The sequence below is a fragment of the Castanea sativa genome, chromosome 6, assembly GCF_040712315.1.
Source record: "Castanea sativa cultivar Marrone di Chiusa Pesio chromosome 6, ASM4071231v1".
NCBI lineage: Eukaryota > Viridiplantae > Streptophyta > Magnoliopsida > Fagales > Fagaceae > Castanea > Castanea sativa.
In genome coordinates, this window is record NC_134018.1 from 57582790 (window position 1) to 57600685 (window position 17896).

Consider the following 17896-nt stretch of genomic DNA (forward strand, 5'->3'; position numbering starts at 1 on the left):
GTAAAAACTAGGAGCCAGTTTCAAACATATAAAAACATCACACATCCCATTTGCAAAAACAAATCAGACTTCCCAGACACAACCACCAATCTCTAGCTTTCTTTTCCTTTAAGCCTTCGTTTCGTTCTCTTGCCAAGTAATCCATCCGCGCCAAAGGGATCTTTTGAAAAAAAAAAAAAAAAGGTCCTGAATTAGCACCAAACTACACGTCTTTGTTGTCAATGCCAGAGACAGAACAAGAACAAGAACAAGAGCAAGAGCAAGAACAAGAACAGGGTTGCTTATCATGCACCACTTTCAATATCCTGGCTCCCATTTACAAACGACTTGATCAACAGGTCTGAAAATTACTCACTCACTACTACTACATCATCAATCAGTATCCCTCTTCTTGTAACAAGCTTCACTGACTTTTTTTTTTTTTGGTGGGTGTGGAACAGAATCAAGGTCTTCGAGAAAGTGAGTACAAGGCCATGTGGGAGAGCAGGAACCAAAGGATTTTGGATTGGTTGCTCGATAAATCTTCCTCCATCATCTGTCTTCAGGTGGGTATTCAATTCAGTATTCAACATTCCCACACACCCTTTTGCTAGATTTCTTGTTGACCTTAAGTGGACCATTTCAAGGTCCATGCCTAATTTTAGATTGTTGTGGTTTTTGCTCTATTGAGTAGGAGTTCTGGGTTGGCAGTGAAGAACTTGTGAATATGTACCAAAAGAGGCTAGGAGGTGCAGGCTATATCACCTTCAATCTTGCAAGAACTAACAACCGTGGAGATGGTATTTCATCATTTTTTTTATAGCCTATATCATAAGTTCGACTTTGTCCTGCACCATTGACTCCTAAAGTTTAGCCCGTGTGTGACTTGAATGATTTTAGTCCTTTTGATGACATGGCCAACCTAAAAACTAACTTGTTTCACTTCTTAGTGATTAAAAGCAATCCCTTTAAGTTTGTTAGGAACTAAAATTGATCACTTTAAAGTTTTTTATGGACTAAAAACAATAACTTTGTTTGTTGGGGATTAAAAATGATTATTTTATACTTCAGGAACTAAAATTGCTCATTGGCTAGAGTTTAGGGATCAACAATGTGTTTTGGCCTAGTTTTTTCCTGGATATAATCTTTGGTTCTTTTGATTTTGTTGATTAATTCAAACTTAAATTGATTTCTAACAAAAAATTGTAGTATATCTTTTTAGTTTCAGATTCTGCATGTTACTTGCAAAATGATTAGATGGTTCAGATAGTGGTTTTAGATTTTGGACTCATCCTTGTTGCACTTTTATCCAAGAATTTTAAGTGCATCTATCACAATTTTTTGAGTTGTAAAGGCGGTTTTATAGCTCCCAAGTTTCCTTTGTCTTCCCCTTCATTCTCATTAGCTGAACACAGACAAACTCAATTGTCACTATGTGGTCATATATATAAGATGTTTCAAATGTTTCTACATTAAGTATTGCTTGGGAGCATTTATAAGCTGATCATCAAGCTTTAAATTTAATTACATAAGTACTAATTATTCTTACAACTATTCTGAGTTATCCGCTTAATTAATGAGATTGTTATTATGATTTTAGTGAGCTTTTGTAAGTACTCCCTGTTGCTCAATGAATTGAGATATTGTATTTGCTCTGTACAGGTCTGCTGACTGCCATACATAAGGACTACTTAAGGGTTCTGAATTATCGAGAGGTGCTTTTTAATGACTTTGGAGACCGAGTTGCTCAGCTGCTTCATGTTCAGTCAGTTGTGCCTTTTCTCCCAAACCGAAAGGGAAACATTGGACAAGAAATGCTTATTGTGAACACCCACTTGCTATTTCCTCATGATTCAAGTCTCTCTCTAGTAAGATTGCATCAGGTATATATATTTCCCTTATTAACAAATATGTTCCTGATACCATGGATTTTCTAGGCAAACTGACTGTACCGTTGCTTATCTTGGGGTTTCATATTTGTCTTCAAATAGGTTTACAAAATACTTCAATATGTGGAATCATATCAGAGAGAAAAAAAGCTCAAACGAATTCCCATCATACTATGTGGGTGAGTATCTGTTTGCTTCATTTTACAATTTTCCCCTTTACATTTGATGCTCCATGAGAAAGCTCTCTTACTCTGATATAACCTCCAAGATGGATATCTTAAATTATGTACTTGTTGTTCTACTTTTGTAGTGATTGGAATGGAAGCAAGCGGGGGCATGTTTACAAGTTTCTTAGGTCACAGGGATTTGTATCATCATATGATGATGCCCATAAATATACTGACAGTGATGCAGATGCTCACAAGGTTTGTTGCCTTCAAGTTACAATTTTATTTTACTATTTTAGTGCCCTGGCATTTACTTGGCCACTCATTTCCCAAACAAATAAAGCTAATCAATTACTATATTTTTGATGTCTATTTTTTTTTTAATGTCCTGCAGTGGGTTAGCCACCGGAATCATAGGGGAAACATCTGTGGTGTTGATTTCATTTGGCTTTGTAATCCTAACAAGTCACGCAAACCATTAAGAACAAGTTGGGCTGAAGCAGTTTTCAGTATAATAAAGGTGAGTAATATTTATTATTTAGTAAAATATAGTTACATTTTCACTTCCCATTAATTGACATTAGGGTAAATATGTATATTCTAAATGTTTCTTATGCCTATTTCCTGCCTGAAGGACAAATAACTTTAGATTGGGGAACAAAAAAAAAAGAAAAGGAAAAGATATATAGAGTGAACATTTAACTTTCTTCACAATACCATATTTAAAATTTTGGAACACTTCAGATTTCCTATATGCCATCCATCCGCCAATAAGATCTGAAACTTATATATGGTATTGATTCCTCAGTAACAATATTTTTTTGTGGTCTCGAGCTCATTTTTCTCTAAAAGGCTTATCAATTCCCTGCCTTCAGGTGTGACATAAAAGTGGTGTTATTCTTGAAAACTGGTGGCATCTTCTATCTTTACCAGCCCTTGCTCCACTCCTTTTTCCTGTTCTATCCAAATTTTAGTTTTACATGAGTAAATTTTGCTATAAAAGCTGTTTCTAAGGCCTGTAGAATATTTGCTCTAGTCTTGGTTGGATTGAGCTGGTTTAGCTCCCCTGTTTGACTTGTAGATTTGGTAGAGTGGAACTTATTGTACAGCTCATTAGTGAATGTGTAATAAGTGATCAATGCAACAAATATTATATATAATATTATTTTGGTCATGAACATAGCCCAATATGTTTATGTCCAATTATCCATGAGAATTGTGTGTGGAACATCAGCCCTGCTTCTTGTTGTTGAGAAGAGTCAAGTGATTGAATAAATACTCTCCAGTTTACCATTTTTGGTCTTTTGTCACTCAGATGTGATTTAAACTAAGGGACAGGGATCTAATTCTGGAAAACTGAGTTTGGAGAGTACACATGATATGGTTATCTTTGTTTGGCAAATACAGTTATAGAGCTTTCATCGTCTAATATGCGAAAATTTTCTTTTTTGTTGGTTTCCAGTATCTGCTTCGAAAAGCTTCACTGGCTGAAGATGATGCATTTGCCTTTCTCAAGGGTGACAACCAGGGTGATTTTATTACATTTTCTTCTCTCTATGAAGCGTTGCGCCAGGTACTTTATTTTATTAACTTTGCCATATGAGATGTAAATTTTAGTTATAAGATAAACTCACCATGATCAGATGTTATACAGGTTAAATTAATTGGTGATCCTTATGGACTGAGTTTCCAAGAGATGACAAATTTATGGGTCCAAGCAGACATCAACGGAGATGGTGTTATTGATTATGAAGAATTCAAGGTATCTTCAAGTCCTAAGTTGTTGAATATGACCTAAATTTTCAGTAATTTAATTGCTTAAGCCATGTCCAGTCAAGAATCTGGCCTTTCCAAGCTATCATTACCTGAAATCTGGATACAGGAATCTGGTTTTGTGAATTATATTAGATTACATCATTAATTCTAGATAGATATACTAAATAAGAAAAAGAAATGGTGAAACTTGTCTATTTTCTTAAATTGTTATAGTTTTGGCCAAGCTTGGACTCTCTCTCTTTCAAACACACACACACACACACTCACTTAACTGGCTAATTATATGATGTTCTTAGCTGATTCCATAGCATGTAATAGCATCATACTTGTTTACTTAAGTATGCAATATATTGCACAATGCAGTGCTCTTTACTGCCTTTGATTTTGAATAAAATTATAACAAATTACATTGCAGCAGAAGATTTGGAATCCTAAATGGTCGGAGCCATCGGAGGAGTATCTTGAGACAATGATTGAAAAGCCTAAACAGGGCACCAACGAGGAAGCCATTGGTTTCAGGGTGAAGAATGCACTTCTCTTCCCCCGGGAGGCGGAGAAAGCAATGTGGCCTGAAAACTACTCTCTTTCTGATCATGCTTCGTTAAATGTTGTCTTTTCACCGTTAAGTCTTCAGTGTTTTTCAGCCTAATAATCATACCTAGGCACACATCTGTAAATACGGCACTAGTGAAACCTAAGAGCCTAACAATGAAGAGCACAATTAGAACACTGTAAATTGTAGAGGAACTTATATCAACAGCATGTAGATAATCTGCTACTGGCTGCTCGTGTTCAGGTAGATCAAATGCTCTGGAAAGTTCTGTAACCAGTTTTGGTCAGCCTCAGCTAGTCTTTTCAGCCAGGACAGAAATTATGTAATATCACTTTTGATTTATAATGAGAAATGCTTTACCAGAAACAACTAATTCAATGGGTTAGACGAAAATCCTGACTTTTTAAGTTAATTCATATTAGTATAATAATGTATATTCCTTTTTTTTATGTGATGAGCGTTAAGTCCTTCCATTACCTGCATGACTTTGGGCCTATTGGTGGCAGGTAATTTTGAAACTATGGTAAAAGATAGATAGGATAGAGCAACCACGCCAGGTGGTGGATAGTCTTCTAAAATACAAAAAGTGTTTAATTTTGCATATTTTAACTCAAAACTTTTTCACATCAATCTTTGTAAAAATGTCTAAATATACGCAATGGTCTTATAAATGAATAGTAACCATATATATATACACGGTTACCGTTCACCGTGTAAATAAACTTTTTTTTCTCTCCTCACTCTTTTTCTCATTTCCTTTCTAACTCTCACAGTTACTGTTCATAATGTTAAAGAAATAAATATTATATTTGAATAAATGTGTATAATAAACAAACTGATGTGGGTGTTTTATAAAAATAAATGTAAAACAAAAAAAGTAAGTTTTAGATGTGTAAAATGGAAAAAAGTTTGTACATACTAATGTGAAGAGCATTTGTATCAAAGGTTGTATAAATGTTATAATGTTATTTTAGCATCTAAAACACTAAAATGCAAGCCATAACAAAGGTTGCATTCTTAAAAAAAAAAAAAAAATAGCAATTTAGAAAGCTCACTATAGATCATATTTAAAAATAAATAATACTATTTTAATGCTTTCTATTTCTTCTTCCCTTAAAATTTTTTTTTTCTCTTTTTTCTATCTTCTTCTTCTCTCTTCAAACTAGCCGCCTGCGTTTTTGTTTTTTTGTTTGTTTGTTTGTTTTTGTTTTTGTTTGTTTGTTTGTTTGTTTGTTTGTTTTTTTTTTTTTTTTCCTGGTGGGTTTGTTCTCTCTTCAGGTCATAGTGGTAATGGTAGGCAATGGTGGGTTTTTTTTAATGGTTTTTTCTTTTTTCTTTTTTCCAGTGGTGGTGGTCTTGGTGGATTTTTTTTTTTTTTTTTGAGTTGGCTTGTGATTGTGATGGTGGTTGTTATTGTTGGTGATGTTGGTCTATTTTAATGGGTTTTGTGGTGAGTTATTGATGATGGTGGTTGTTGTTGTGTTCATGGTGGTAGTTTTGTTTTTAGTTTTTTTTCTTTTCTTTTTTTCCCGGTAAGTTGTGGGCCTAGTAGCTGTCATGGTGGTGGTGAGATGATAATATTTGGTTTATTCCTAGGAATCTTAAATGAATTATTTATTTTTCCCATTCTATCATTAAATTTGAATGTGAACTACCAAATCTTTAAAAAAAAAAAAAAATCTTCATCTACATAAATAATGAAAAACCAAATATAAACTATTTGTAGGGTCAATGGGCCCAGGAGTATGTATTGGGCCAAAGGCCTATCCGAATACACTAAATAGTTTGAGGATGTGGGAATATCGACCCAAGAGGCAGTGTTGATGGATAAAGAGACAAAGGCTGATCAGATCATCTTGGAAGGTAGTTTGAGGAGGAGTTCGTCCTCGGCTAAATAAAGCCAAGGTAGGAAAGGGTTGCCCGACATTCAAAAGCAATGTTTTAGGAAATCCTGTAAGTAAGAATATGCGTGGTGGGTGTACAAGATAAGAAGAAGGACTATGAGATATCCAAGACAAAGCTACTACCGCCGCATTAAATACTCTGCAACTGAACCTCTAGCCGCATTAATGGGGAAGTAATGTTTGCACATCAGGGTTTAGCCTTACAGCTACCTCCAAAGACTTCAAGGATGGGCTAATGGGACAAGTATTCAAACCAGTCATCTGATCTATACGTGGAGGATGGAGAGAGGAAGACAGAAGATATAAAAGTAGGAGAAGACATTCAGGAAAGGGGGTCAAAAAATAGGAGAAAAGAAACACTGTAGATATTAAGATCAATATCTGTAATCTATCTTTGAGAAAGAGAAATATAAGATCCAGCTTCCTCGGCTTAAGTCCGTGAACAATTTTTGTTATATAAACTATCATATCTGTATGATGTTACGATCTAGCTCATTATCTTTGTTATTTAAAATTACTAGAACCTAGATTTCAAGCTCACTCTCTACAAACTCATTGTATTATGCTTTTTGGGCCTATCCCAATCTTATTTTTTGGGTTTGGGTGCAAATTGTGTCCTTACACTATTAATTATGACAAATTCATTAAAATTATAGTCCAACATTTTAAAATGACAAGTACAATACAAAAATAACTATTTAAATTCGCAAATGCTTTTATTCTTAATAATAATTTTTAAAAGAATTTAATCCATAACAAAACAACGTGACAAATTTTTTTTTTCACATGTAAAACCTAAATAAAACTTTGTTAAAGAATATATCAACAGAGTTGTCTATCCTGTTTATATTATTTTGGCGGGAAAAGATATTGATGATTTGTTTTATATTTTATTTTAATTCTTAAATGATAAGGAAAAATGGTTAAAATTGTCAATTTATAAAAAATACAAATTCTTTTAAGGTTGAGAATCTAGATTCCCACCTGTTTTAAAGGGAATCCACATTCTTACTGAGAGGGATTTAAGGGGGGAATCTAGATTTCTCTGGCATCTGATTTCCTAGCATGATTTGCAACAAAACATAGGAATCTTTAAACATTCCTAAGAATCTTTAAACATTATCTCGTATTAAACGTCACATAAAAATTTGGGTTGAGCTTAAAAGATTTCAAGGAGGCTGCGTGATAATATGGTATAAGTATACTTTAGGATACTTTCATTTGTGTTTGGATTAGCTTTTTGCTGAAAGTTGGTAAAAAGCACAATTGTGTTTAGGGGAAAAAAAGAATAAAAGAAACTTGAAAAACTATACATAAAAAAAAAGTTAATTCCATTAAAAAAAAAAAACAAATAAGCTAAGTTAACCAAAAAAAAATTCATCCAAACATATTTTGTTGCAGTAATAATCTTCCAAATTATAGCTTAAATCCACTGAGCTTAGTCGTAATAATTATCCAGCTCATCTTTTGTGGCAGATTGGGAACTCCAAAATAATGGAGTAGATCCTCCCAATGACATAATTAATTTTTAGTAACAAATGACATGATAATGTATTTCTTGTCTCCTATATTATTGATATTTTATTATATTTTGGGACATCTAAAAAAAATCATTCTTATCAATAAGCATAACGTTAATAATTTTCTCAAACTTTTTTTTTTTATTTTTAACAATTCCTTCTTGTTACAATCGAAAATGGGGATTTGAATTTGGTCATTTCATTTAAAACACTAGGATGTGTCAATTGAGTTCTTACAAAATTATTTGCCTAATTTTATCAACTTATCACTTGCTCTATTGGAAAAATCGAATACTCTTTTTTACTTGAGTTTCAAATAAATATGATAGTTTTGAAAATTTACATTTATTTGATTTATTGTTTAAAAAAAAAAAATCATAAACAATGTTCTCTTAGAAAGTTGGTTGGTCTTCTTGAATATAACTAACAATATAGGATAGAAGGAGTATTTATTTCATTAAAATATTACCTCAAATTTATTTAGAAACTATCGTTGTCCCTATTTTTTTCCAAGAAGCAGATGAATATCTTTCTTTTCTTTTTCTTTTTTTTAGAGAGAGATGAATATCTTTTAAGCATATTCTTTTTTATGCATCATAATTTAAGCTACTTTAAGAAAATGATGATAAATGAGACCTATTTAGGATAAGTACTAATTAAGTTTACCATAAAATAAATATTTACTCTTATAGGTAAATTAGACACTTAATAAAGTAAGTATCTAGTCATTATTATATTCTTAATGATATGGGACAACATGTATAGGAGATTTTTTTTAAAATCTTTATTTCCTAGCTAATTGATTACATGAGGAAGGATAAAAGTTTTTTTTATTTTTTATTTTTTAAGGAACTGGAAGGATAAGGGTTGAATGAGTGGTTTTGGTTGTTGGGTATATATCCTTAGAAGAGAATATTTTCTAGTGGGGAACGTAACAAACCACCAAAAATAAGGGAGAAAGTTTATAAAACACAAAAAAAATGACAATAATTGATGTAGCAAATTGTAAGTGATAAATATAAAAGTGATATTGGTGATGGATCAAATAAAATTAATAAAAATTTATTAACCCAACTGTTATAATATATATATATATATATATATATATATATATATATATATATATACACACATATACATTGTAAATTTTTTGTGTCCTAACATTTGAAAAAAGAAAAAAAGAAAAAAAGAAAAAAAGAAAAAAGGCCAAGATCATTGAACATGGGCGGATTGGTTTCAAGATGGAAAATGAGGGGCAATGAGATAATGAGGTCAAAGCTTAGGCAGCAAGTTAAGGTCCCACCGAATATTTCCAAGACAAATTCAAAGGAAATTATTACTACTACTAGTACTTGTTAGGGAAGATAAGAATGTTGACAGACTGACACCTCATCCATAAATAGCAGCCCAACCAAATTTTTTATTTTAGAGGGGCCAGAGTAAAAGGCATAATTGATTTAAATTTATAATTGGCCTGGATATATTCGATGTGCAATTGAGAGGACACTACTAGAATGTTATGGGCAAGTCGGTAGGCAAATTTTGTTACATACTCTTTATATACGATTTTACCGAGAAAGTATACAATAGTCTATCGTATACATTACCGGTAAAATCGTATTTTAAAAATATCACTTCAATTATAATCAAAATTCAAAATATAAATTTTCAATTATACTTGAAATCATGTTAAAAACACAATTTCAACTGATGTGGCATGGGGGTGTCCAGTACTCAAAATGCATGAACTATTGACAGCTATAGAATTTTTTTTTCAAATAACATTAAATATAAAAAAAAATTTTAGTTAGTTGTCACGTTTCAAAATAATGTTGAAAACTAGCATCTTGAGTATGTAAAACTCAAGTTCCAAGATAAAATTCAAGTTTTTAAGTCTCGATTTGTAAGTGGTGATAGCTGACGTGGAAGAAAAATCCACGTGGAACTCGAGTTTTGAAGACTTGAGTTTCACCATCTGATTTTTCTTCTTCTTCCTCAAGCTCTTCTAACCCAGCGCTGTTCTTCTTCGTTCTTCAACACTGCAGATCGTTCCTTTTCAGATTGGAGCTCCAGCGTTCAATCAACCAGCATTCTTCGTTCAATCGACCAGATCGGAGCTCCAACGTTGTTCGTTCTTCCTCTGTTCTCTGCTTCAGTTCTTCCTTTGTTCTCTGTTCTTCATCAGATCGTCGATGTTGCACATCGTTCCTCTTCAGATTGGAGCTCCAGCGTTCAATCAACTAGCGTTCTTCGTTCAATTGACCAAATCTGGGCTCCAACGTCTACATTCTTCCTCTGTTCTCCTCTCCAGTTCTTCCTCTGTTCTCTGTTTCATCTGTTCTCTATTGTTCGTCAGATCATTCCTTTTCGTCTTCAAGTATCAAAATTGAGTCTTAGAGACTCGATTTTGCTTTTTAGAACTTGAGTCTCGATCTATCTGGCAAAAACTAACTAGATCCGCCAAAGGAATATGAGTATTTGAAACTCGATATTTAGATTGAAATGGACCCTTTTAAACTCGAGATGCTAGGTTGCATTATTGTTTCTAACACATGTTAACTTATTATTTTTTTTTCCTCACCAACGTTATTCTGCAAATATCCTCTAATACATAATTAAAGAAAAATGTTTTTTCACAGTAGTTTACATTCAATTTTTTTACATGCGTATCTATAATTGATTAGAGAATGTTTACTTTTTAAGTACCAACATTTTTACACATAAAAATGGTTGGTGAAATTTTGGGTGCGAGAGAATCAAAACAGGCTGAGAAATGTGATCCACGGACAGGAGCACTACGGCCGAGCCAAGACTGTCTAACTCTCAAGTCAATGCAATAATTACTAATATTTCATTTCTCTTTCAAATCGCCATCTCTTCTCTGCCAACGCCTGCTTCGTCTAAACTATAAATTTTCACATCCTACCAGACAAAACACACAAGCCATAGCTCTTTATTACATGCTACTACTCTCTTTGCTTTCTTTTTATATTTTCTCTTCTTTTTAATGAAAGTTGAAGTTTACTAGAGATGACAAGCATGACATGAATGAAATCAATGCCGGTGGGATTTATGATAGCAGTATTGCCAAACAAAGTTAACCATATCATCTTCTTATGAAGATGATATGGTTAACTTTGTTTGGCAAATACTGCTATCATAAATCCCACCGGCATTGATTTCATTCTGTCATGCTTGTCACCTCTCGTAAACTTCAACTTTCGTTAAATAGAAAGAGAAAATATAAATAGGAAACAAAGAACTCCAACAACAAGAGGAAGGAATAGCAATAGTTAGCAAAGAGTGTGGCAAGTAATGAAGAGCTATGTGTTATGTCTGGTTGGATGTGAAAATTTTAGCTACTTAGCTTGCTATATGAGATGTGAATTTCAGTTAAAAGATAGATTCACTATGATCAGATGATCCTATACAGGTTAATCTATTTGGTCTTCCTTATGGACTGAGTTTCCAAGGGATGAAAAATCTATTGGCCCAAGCAGACATCAATGGAGATGGTGTTGTTGATTATGAAGAATTCAAGGTATCTTCAAGCCTTAAGTTGTTGAATATGCCCTTAAATTTTCAGTCATTTAATTGCAGAAGCCTTGTCCAGTCAAGAATCTGGCCTGCCAAATATATTATTCTCTGAAATCTGGATACAAGAATCTGGCTGTGTGAAATTATATTAGATTACATCATTAGCTCGAGATAGATAATACTAAATAAGAAATATAAATGGTGAAACTTGTTAATTGTTAACAACATAACAAATTTTGGGATCTTTTTATTATTATTATTATTTAACTTGTCTATTTCTTAAAGATTGTTATGTGATTTTACACATCAGTGTTAACCAGGAGTATTGTTAGTGTTTTGCCCAAGCTTGGGCATGTATCTAGACTCTGGCACATTTGAATTCTCTCTAACTCACAAACACACATACACAGGCTATTATATGATGTTCTTAGCTGATTCCTCAGCAATTAATAGCATCATATTTGTTTATCAGTATGCAATGACATGCTCCTTACTGCCTTTGATTTTGAATAAAATAATAACAACATACGTTGCAGCAGAAGATTTGGAATCCTACATGGCCAGAGCAAACAGAGAGTATTATGAGACAACTATAAAAGACCCTAAACAGGGTACCAACGAAGAAAACATTGGTTTCAGGGTGAAGAATGCAGTTCTCTTCCCTTGGGAAGTGGAGAAAGGACTGTGGCCTGAAAACTACTCTCTTTCTGATTATGCTCCACAAATTGTTATCTTTTCGCCTTTATTCGGTATTTTTCAGTCCAATAATCATACCCTAACATACAACTGTAGATAGAACAATGTAAATCTTTGTGGAACTTATATCTACAGCCCTTTGTAAATCCTTTTCTGGCTGCTCGTGTTTGGGTAGACCAAAGTTCTGTAACCAGTTTTGGTCAGCCTCTGCCAATCTTTTCAGGCCAACACAGTAATTATTTACCAGATTTGATTTATAATGTAAAATGTTTAACCAGAAACAACTAATTCAAGGGATTTGAAAATCCTGACTTTTAAGTATGACTTAATTCATATTAGTATAATGTATGGTCCTTGTGTGATGAGTGTTAAGTCCATTTCATTACCTGCGTGATTTTGGATCTATTTGTGGCAGGTGGTTTTGAAACTATGTTAAAAAATAGATAGGGTGTAAAGAATGTTGAGAAGGAATTAGAATAGCAGGCATTGATTAAGTCTGCTGCATTTCTTGAAACTGCTCTAGGGTTTGTTAAATATGTCTTGAGATATGGCCTAGCTTAAAAGATTTTGAAGGGAAGCCGGGTTGGTAAACATTTTACATGCATTTGGATTTTTTTTTTTTTGTTGTTGAAAGTTGGCAAAAGCACAATTGTGTTTAAAAAGAAAAAAAAATGTAAAACTTGAAAAGCTATACATAAGAAAATAAGTTGATTCCGTAAAATAGAATAAAACTAATTATTTAATAGAAAAAATTTAATCTGAACATATTTTGGTGCAATAATCATCTACAAATTATAACTAACTTAAATCCACTTAACTTAGGGCCCATTTGGTAGAGGAGTTTGAGTAATGTTGTTTGGGTGTTTTTGATATATGCGTGGGTGAAAAAGTGGGTGGAAATATGTGTAATGTTGTTTAAAATGTGAAAATATGTTTTAGAAATAAGCTACCAAACACCCCTTAAAAGTTGTTGTAATTATCTAGCTCATCTTTTGTGGCAGATTGGAAACTCCAAGAAAATGGAGAAGGTACTCCAAATGGTATAAATATTTTTTAGTAACAGATAATATGATCATGCATTCATTGTCTCCGATATTGGTGTTCTTATATTTTATCATGGGATGTCCCAAAATATTATTATCTTTTTAAGAAGCCAATGAACACACTATTAATTATTTTCTCAACTTATCATTTACATTATAAAAAAGTCATTACTCTTTTTTATTTGAGTTTAAATTTAAGATGGTAGTTTTGAAAATTTAGACTTTTTTGTTTTAAAAAATGCATTAATTAATCAATATACGCAAAATAAGCGTAGCATTTTAGACTTTCCGTTCATTTGGTCCATTTCTGTCCATTTCAATCTTCTTACAAACGGTTCATCCTCTGAAACAGTTCGAATGGATGGAGGTGGACCAATTCTATCCATTTAGTTATCTTTAGTCCATTTTGGTCCAATTCTGTTCATAATGGTCCATTTTGGACCATTTCAGTATATTCAGTCCAATTCAATCCACGTCGGTCTATTTCGGTCTACTAAGGTCTTTTTAGCCTATTTCGGTCTATTTAGTCCACTTTGGCCCACTTCAGTCCATTTGGGTCTACTTCACTCCTTTAGGTTCATTTTAGTCCACCTTGGTCCATCCAAGATAACAAAAATTAATATTATTATTTTTTCGTCCATTGGTATTATCTTTCTTTATGTTCTTTCCCCCCTCCCCCTTAGTTAATATTAATATATTAGTTTTTGAGTGAATTATTTAATCCTAGTGTTTAATATTAATATATTAGTTTTTGAGTGAATTATTTAATCCTAGTGTTTTGATGTGATAGAATTTGAACTTAAAGTCTAATTGAGGTTTTCCCCCCCTAAAGTGGTAAGTAATTTGAAGATTTATGATATTAAGTTCAGTATTATAATTTAAAATTTTGCAATGTATAAGTTATTTAACAAATAATGACAAAAATTCCTTTATAAATAAATTTATATTCCTCTTCATTCTTTTAATAAAAAAGATCATATATATTTTCATATAAGTATTCAAAATAGTTAATATGACAAACTAAGGCTGCACAAAACAAGGTATTTATGTTGATGACCTTATTGTGTGGTTAGAAGAAGTACTAAACTTTAATATATATATATATATATATATATATATATATATATATATATATATATATCAACTGTCCCACATATTGCGTGGTTCTCTAATTATTGTTCTCTTAAAATGTTGAATTATCTAAATATAACTAATAGAAGAGAGTATTTATTTTATTAAGAGATTACCTCAAATTGATTGTAGAAACCAATGTTGTCCCTATACTTTTCCAAGAAGGAGATGAAAATCTTTAAAGGATGAAATTTTCAAAATGGGTCATGGATTCATTAAGCTAGTTTAAGAAAATGATAAACAAGATCCATTTAGGAAAAGTCTTAAGTTTACCTCAAAAGAAATATTATAAACTCTTATAGCTAGTTTAGATACTCAATAAAATTATTATCTAATTATATTCTTTATTATAAAGCCATAAAGGACAACATTTATAGGAGATCTTTTTCTAAGTTTCTTTTCTTCTTTTTTATTTTTATTTTTGTTTTTATTTTTATTCCTTGTCAATTGATGATTTGAGGATGGATGAGAATCGAATGAGCGGTTTTGATTGTTTAATACATCTTTTGAAGAGAACATATGGAAGTGGGGAACATAACAAACCACCAAAAAGAAGGCCAAAAGATCATTGGACATAGTTTTGTTTGGTTTCGTAAAGGTAAAATGAGTGGCTATGAGATGGGCTCAAAGCTTAGGCAGCAAGTTAAGGTCCCACCGAATATTTCTAAGACAAATTCAAAGGAAATTATTACTACTTTTTTTTTGATGAGGAAATTATTACTACTACTTGTAAAAGAAAGAGATGTTATTCATTTAAAAAAAAAAATTAGAAAGAGTTAAGAAAGAGATGTTATTGAAAGTCTGACACATCATCCATAAACAAAAAGCCCAACCAAAAAAAAAAAAGAGAGAAGAGCCCAACCAAAAATTTTATTTTAGGCCAGTCTTAGTAAAAAGCGTAAATTGATATAAATTTTGGGAGATCGCTACAAGAATTGTATAAAACTAATCTTACTTAAAGTTTAGTTGGCAAAAACTTTAAGCTTTTAGCTTATAAATTTAACAAAACTACCTTTTAAAAATAAATATATGTTATTTGTTAGCTTTTTGTCATATATTTTAATATTCTTAAAATAACTTAAAAACTATAATTTTTTTATATTATATTTAGCAAATAAACTACAAAAAAAAAACCCAAATAGACATTTATAAATGCTGAAAATCAATTTAATCCAAAACAACACCCAGCTTAACATAATTATACTATAATTACATGTCATGACAAACTTTGCTCACAGTAATAAAATTGTCACCTTGTTTGGACATCGAGGGTAATATATATAATATATTGTTGTAGGGTCAATAGGTCCAAGAATATGTGTTGGGTTGGCCCAAGAGTGTTTGTTGGGCTAAAGGTCCAATCCGAGGACGTTGAATGGTTCGAGAATATAAGAATGTCAACTCACAAAACATTACTAATGGGTAAAGAAGTGATATCCGATTAAGTATATCCAAGAAGGTGATCCAAAAAAGAATATGTCCTCGGCTTTGTAAGAAAAAGGCTGGTTAATGTCCAAAGACAATATTCTAAAAGATCCTATAGGTAAGAGTAAGCATGGTAGATGTACAAAATAAGAAGAAGGGCAGTGAAATATCTAAGATAAAACTGTTATCACCGCATTGAATACTTTGCAATTACTTCTTTGGCTGCATTAATGGGGAAGTAATGCCTGAGTATCAGGATTCAGCCTTACAGCTGCCTCCAAAGACTTAGGGGAGGTTGATGGGACAAGTATCTATATCAGTAATCTGATCCATACGTGGAAGGTGGGGAGAAGAAGGTGAAGGATATAAAAGGCAAAGGAAGACGTTCAAGAAGGAGGATCAGAGAGAAAAGAAAGAGAAAACATTGTACACATTAGTATCCATAACTATAATCTATCTTTGAAAGAGGGTGATATAATACAATTCATTGGCTTGTGTTTGAGGATAAATTCTGTTACTTAAACAGTTCATTGTATGTGACGTTGCAATAGAGCCCATCATTTTTGTTATCCAACATCACTAGAATCTAGATTTCAAGCTCACTCTCTACAAATTTCATTGTATTGGATTTTTTGGGTCTATCTCCTTCTTACTGTTGGGTTTGGATGTAACTTGTGACCTTACAATTGTCTTCACGTGGAGTGGAGTTGATAAGCGCAAACCCGTTTTTATTCATATAAAAAGAGTAATATATATTACTTTATTTTACTATATTAAATTAATTTTTGTGTGAATTATGAAATTTCAATTTGTAAATGTAAAGTTGTGATTTACAACTATATTTTATGTTGGTTTTATTCCATGACAAAAAGTGTTGTATTTGCTTTAATTTGTTCCTTGTATTTTTATGGAATTTTATTGTATTGGGTTTAGTATTAAGTTAGTGAAGATTCAATCTAAATTGAAGATCAGTGGTTTTCGTGACTATCTCGCTAGTAGTTAACCCGCGAAAGAGCCACGTGAGAAGTACATGCTGGAAGCTGAAGTGACGTGCCAGCCTGGAGGATTTTGCTAGTGTCTTGCGAGTAAGGCCTTCTCGCGAGACACCCGCGAAACTCTCTGCCTAGAGGTTTTTTAAATGTGACTATATTACCCTTCACCCATACTATATATACCCTCATTATCCACAAATGTGTAAGGAGACCATTTAGAGAGAAAAACCCTAGATAGGTTTTCAACAACACAAACACCCACCTTTTAGAGAGAGAGCTACCCATCCTTAGTGAGAAATCATTGTAGCCTCTTCTCCTTCCCTCTCCCATTGCCATACCTTGAGAGGAGATTTGTACCCAAATACAACTCACACATTTTCAGAGTGTAGAGAGTGTTTTGGAGCTTGGGAAGCTTTGGGGATTTGCCAAAAGAAGTTGGTGAGGCTTGGCGGATGCAATCAGGCATATTGTGGGATCCGAAAAGTTAGAGAAGACATGACTCCGTGAAGTCCGTTGGTAGCAGGGGCTTGGAGGGCTCAAGTACATTGGGTAGACTAAGCTTGGAAGGTCTTTTGTTATTCGTGTACTCCAACTTTATTCTCTAGTAGATCGATTACCGCTTGGAGGGCGGCGGAGAAGTTTTTCGCCGAGTTCTTCGGTTTCCTCTTCGATAACATATCGGCATGTTATCTTGTGTTTGCATCTCTTTTCTCTTACTCTTGTGCTTTACTTTTATTATTTGTTGTTTATATTTATGCACTAAAGTAGTATCGGTTGTTTGCGCGTCATTTACTCTTGTTTTTGTACTTAGATAAGTTAGAGTAAAATCAACCGAGCCGTCATTTTTATTTTGGGGTCTAAACAAGTTCTTGTGTTTTTAACACAATTCCGAGCTCTCAGCAAAATTTATACAATAAAATTGATTGTATTTTTAATATCACTCTTTCCCCTAAAACCATAAAGAAAATAGAAATATACTCTATCCTTATGTGATTGTTCTACTTTATTTGTCAAGTAATTTTTTTCTTATAATTATTTTAATATTTTTTTATTTCATATTTATACCTCTCCAACCTTTCTCCCTCCCATACCTTTTCATCTCCCCACTACTTCTCCAACCTTTCTCCTTCCCTCACCTTCTCATCTCCCCACTACTCTCTACATTAATATCATTCTTCATCTTTCCCTTCATCTTTCTCTATTTTTGTCTCTTCTTATTTACACTCTCTTACTATAAATTTGTCACAATCTATTTCATTCCATGCATAGTTTTCCCTTACAAAA

The 17896-nt window shown here is 32.7% G+C and overlaps 1 protein-coding gene and 1 long non-coding RNA gene across 3 annotated transcripts; both read left to right on the plus strand.

The window, feature by feature from the left end:
- LOC142641023 (putative calcium-binding protein At1g02270) lies at positions 1-4737 on the plus strand. 2 transcript variants are annotated; one of them, XM_075815375.1, is made up of 10 exons: positions 1-338; positions 441-545; positions 674-779; positions 1642-1862; positions 1971-2047; positions 2179-2293; positions 2430-2555; positions 3498-3608; positions 3690-3797; positions 4227-4737. In XM_075815375.1, the coding sequence occupies exons 1-10, from the start codon at positions 222-224 to the stop codon at positions 4458-4460; spliced, it is 1320 nt and encodes a 439-aa protein (XP_075671490.1). In that variant the 5' UTR covers positions 1-221; the 3' UTR covers positions 4461-4737. The 2 variants fall into 2 exon arrangements, with proteins under 2 accessions (XP_075671490.1, XP_075671491.1); XM_075815376.1 differs by having other exon boundaries at positions 4230-4737.
- A 5777-nt stretch (positions 4738-10514) lies between these two features.
- LOC142641025 (uncharacterized) lies at positions 10515-12326 on the plus strand. Its single transcript, XR_012845300.1, has 2 exons — positions 10515-11329; positions 11862-12326. It is a non-coding gene; the product is annotated as an uncharacterized LOC142641025 (long non-coding RNA).
- The last annotated feature ends 5570 nt before the right edge of the window (positions 12327-17896 follow it).

What these genes read in the sequence shown, in the direction of transcription:
- LOC142641023 (XM_075815375.1), top strand. Translation starts at nt 222, where the DNA reads ATGCCAGAGACAGAACAAGAACAAGAACAAGAGCAAGAGCAAGAACAA. An exon ending in CTCTAGTAAGATTGCATCAG is followed by an intron (nt 1,863 to 1,970) that starts GTATATATATTT and finishes GTCTTCAAATAG; the next exon opens with GTTTACAAAATACTTCAATA. An exon ending in CAGTTTTCAGTATAATAAAG is followed by an intron (nt 2,556 to 3,497) that starts GTGAGTAATATT and finishes GTTGGTTTCCAG; the next exon opens with TATCTGCTTCGAAAAGCTTC.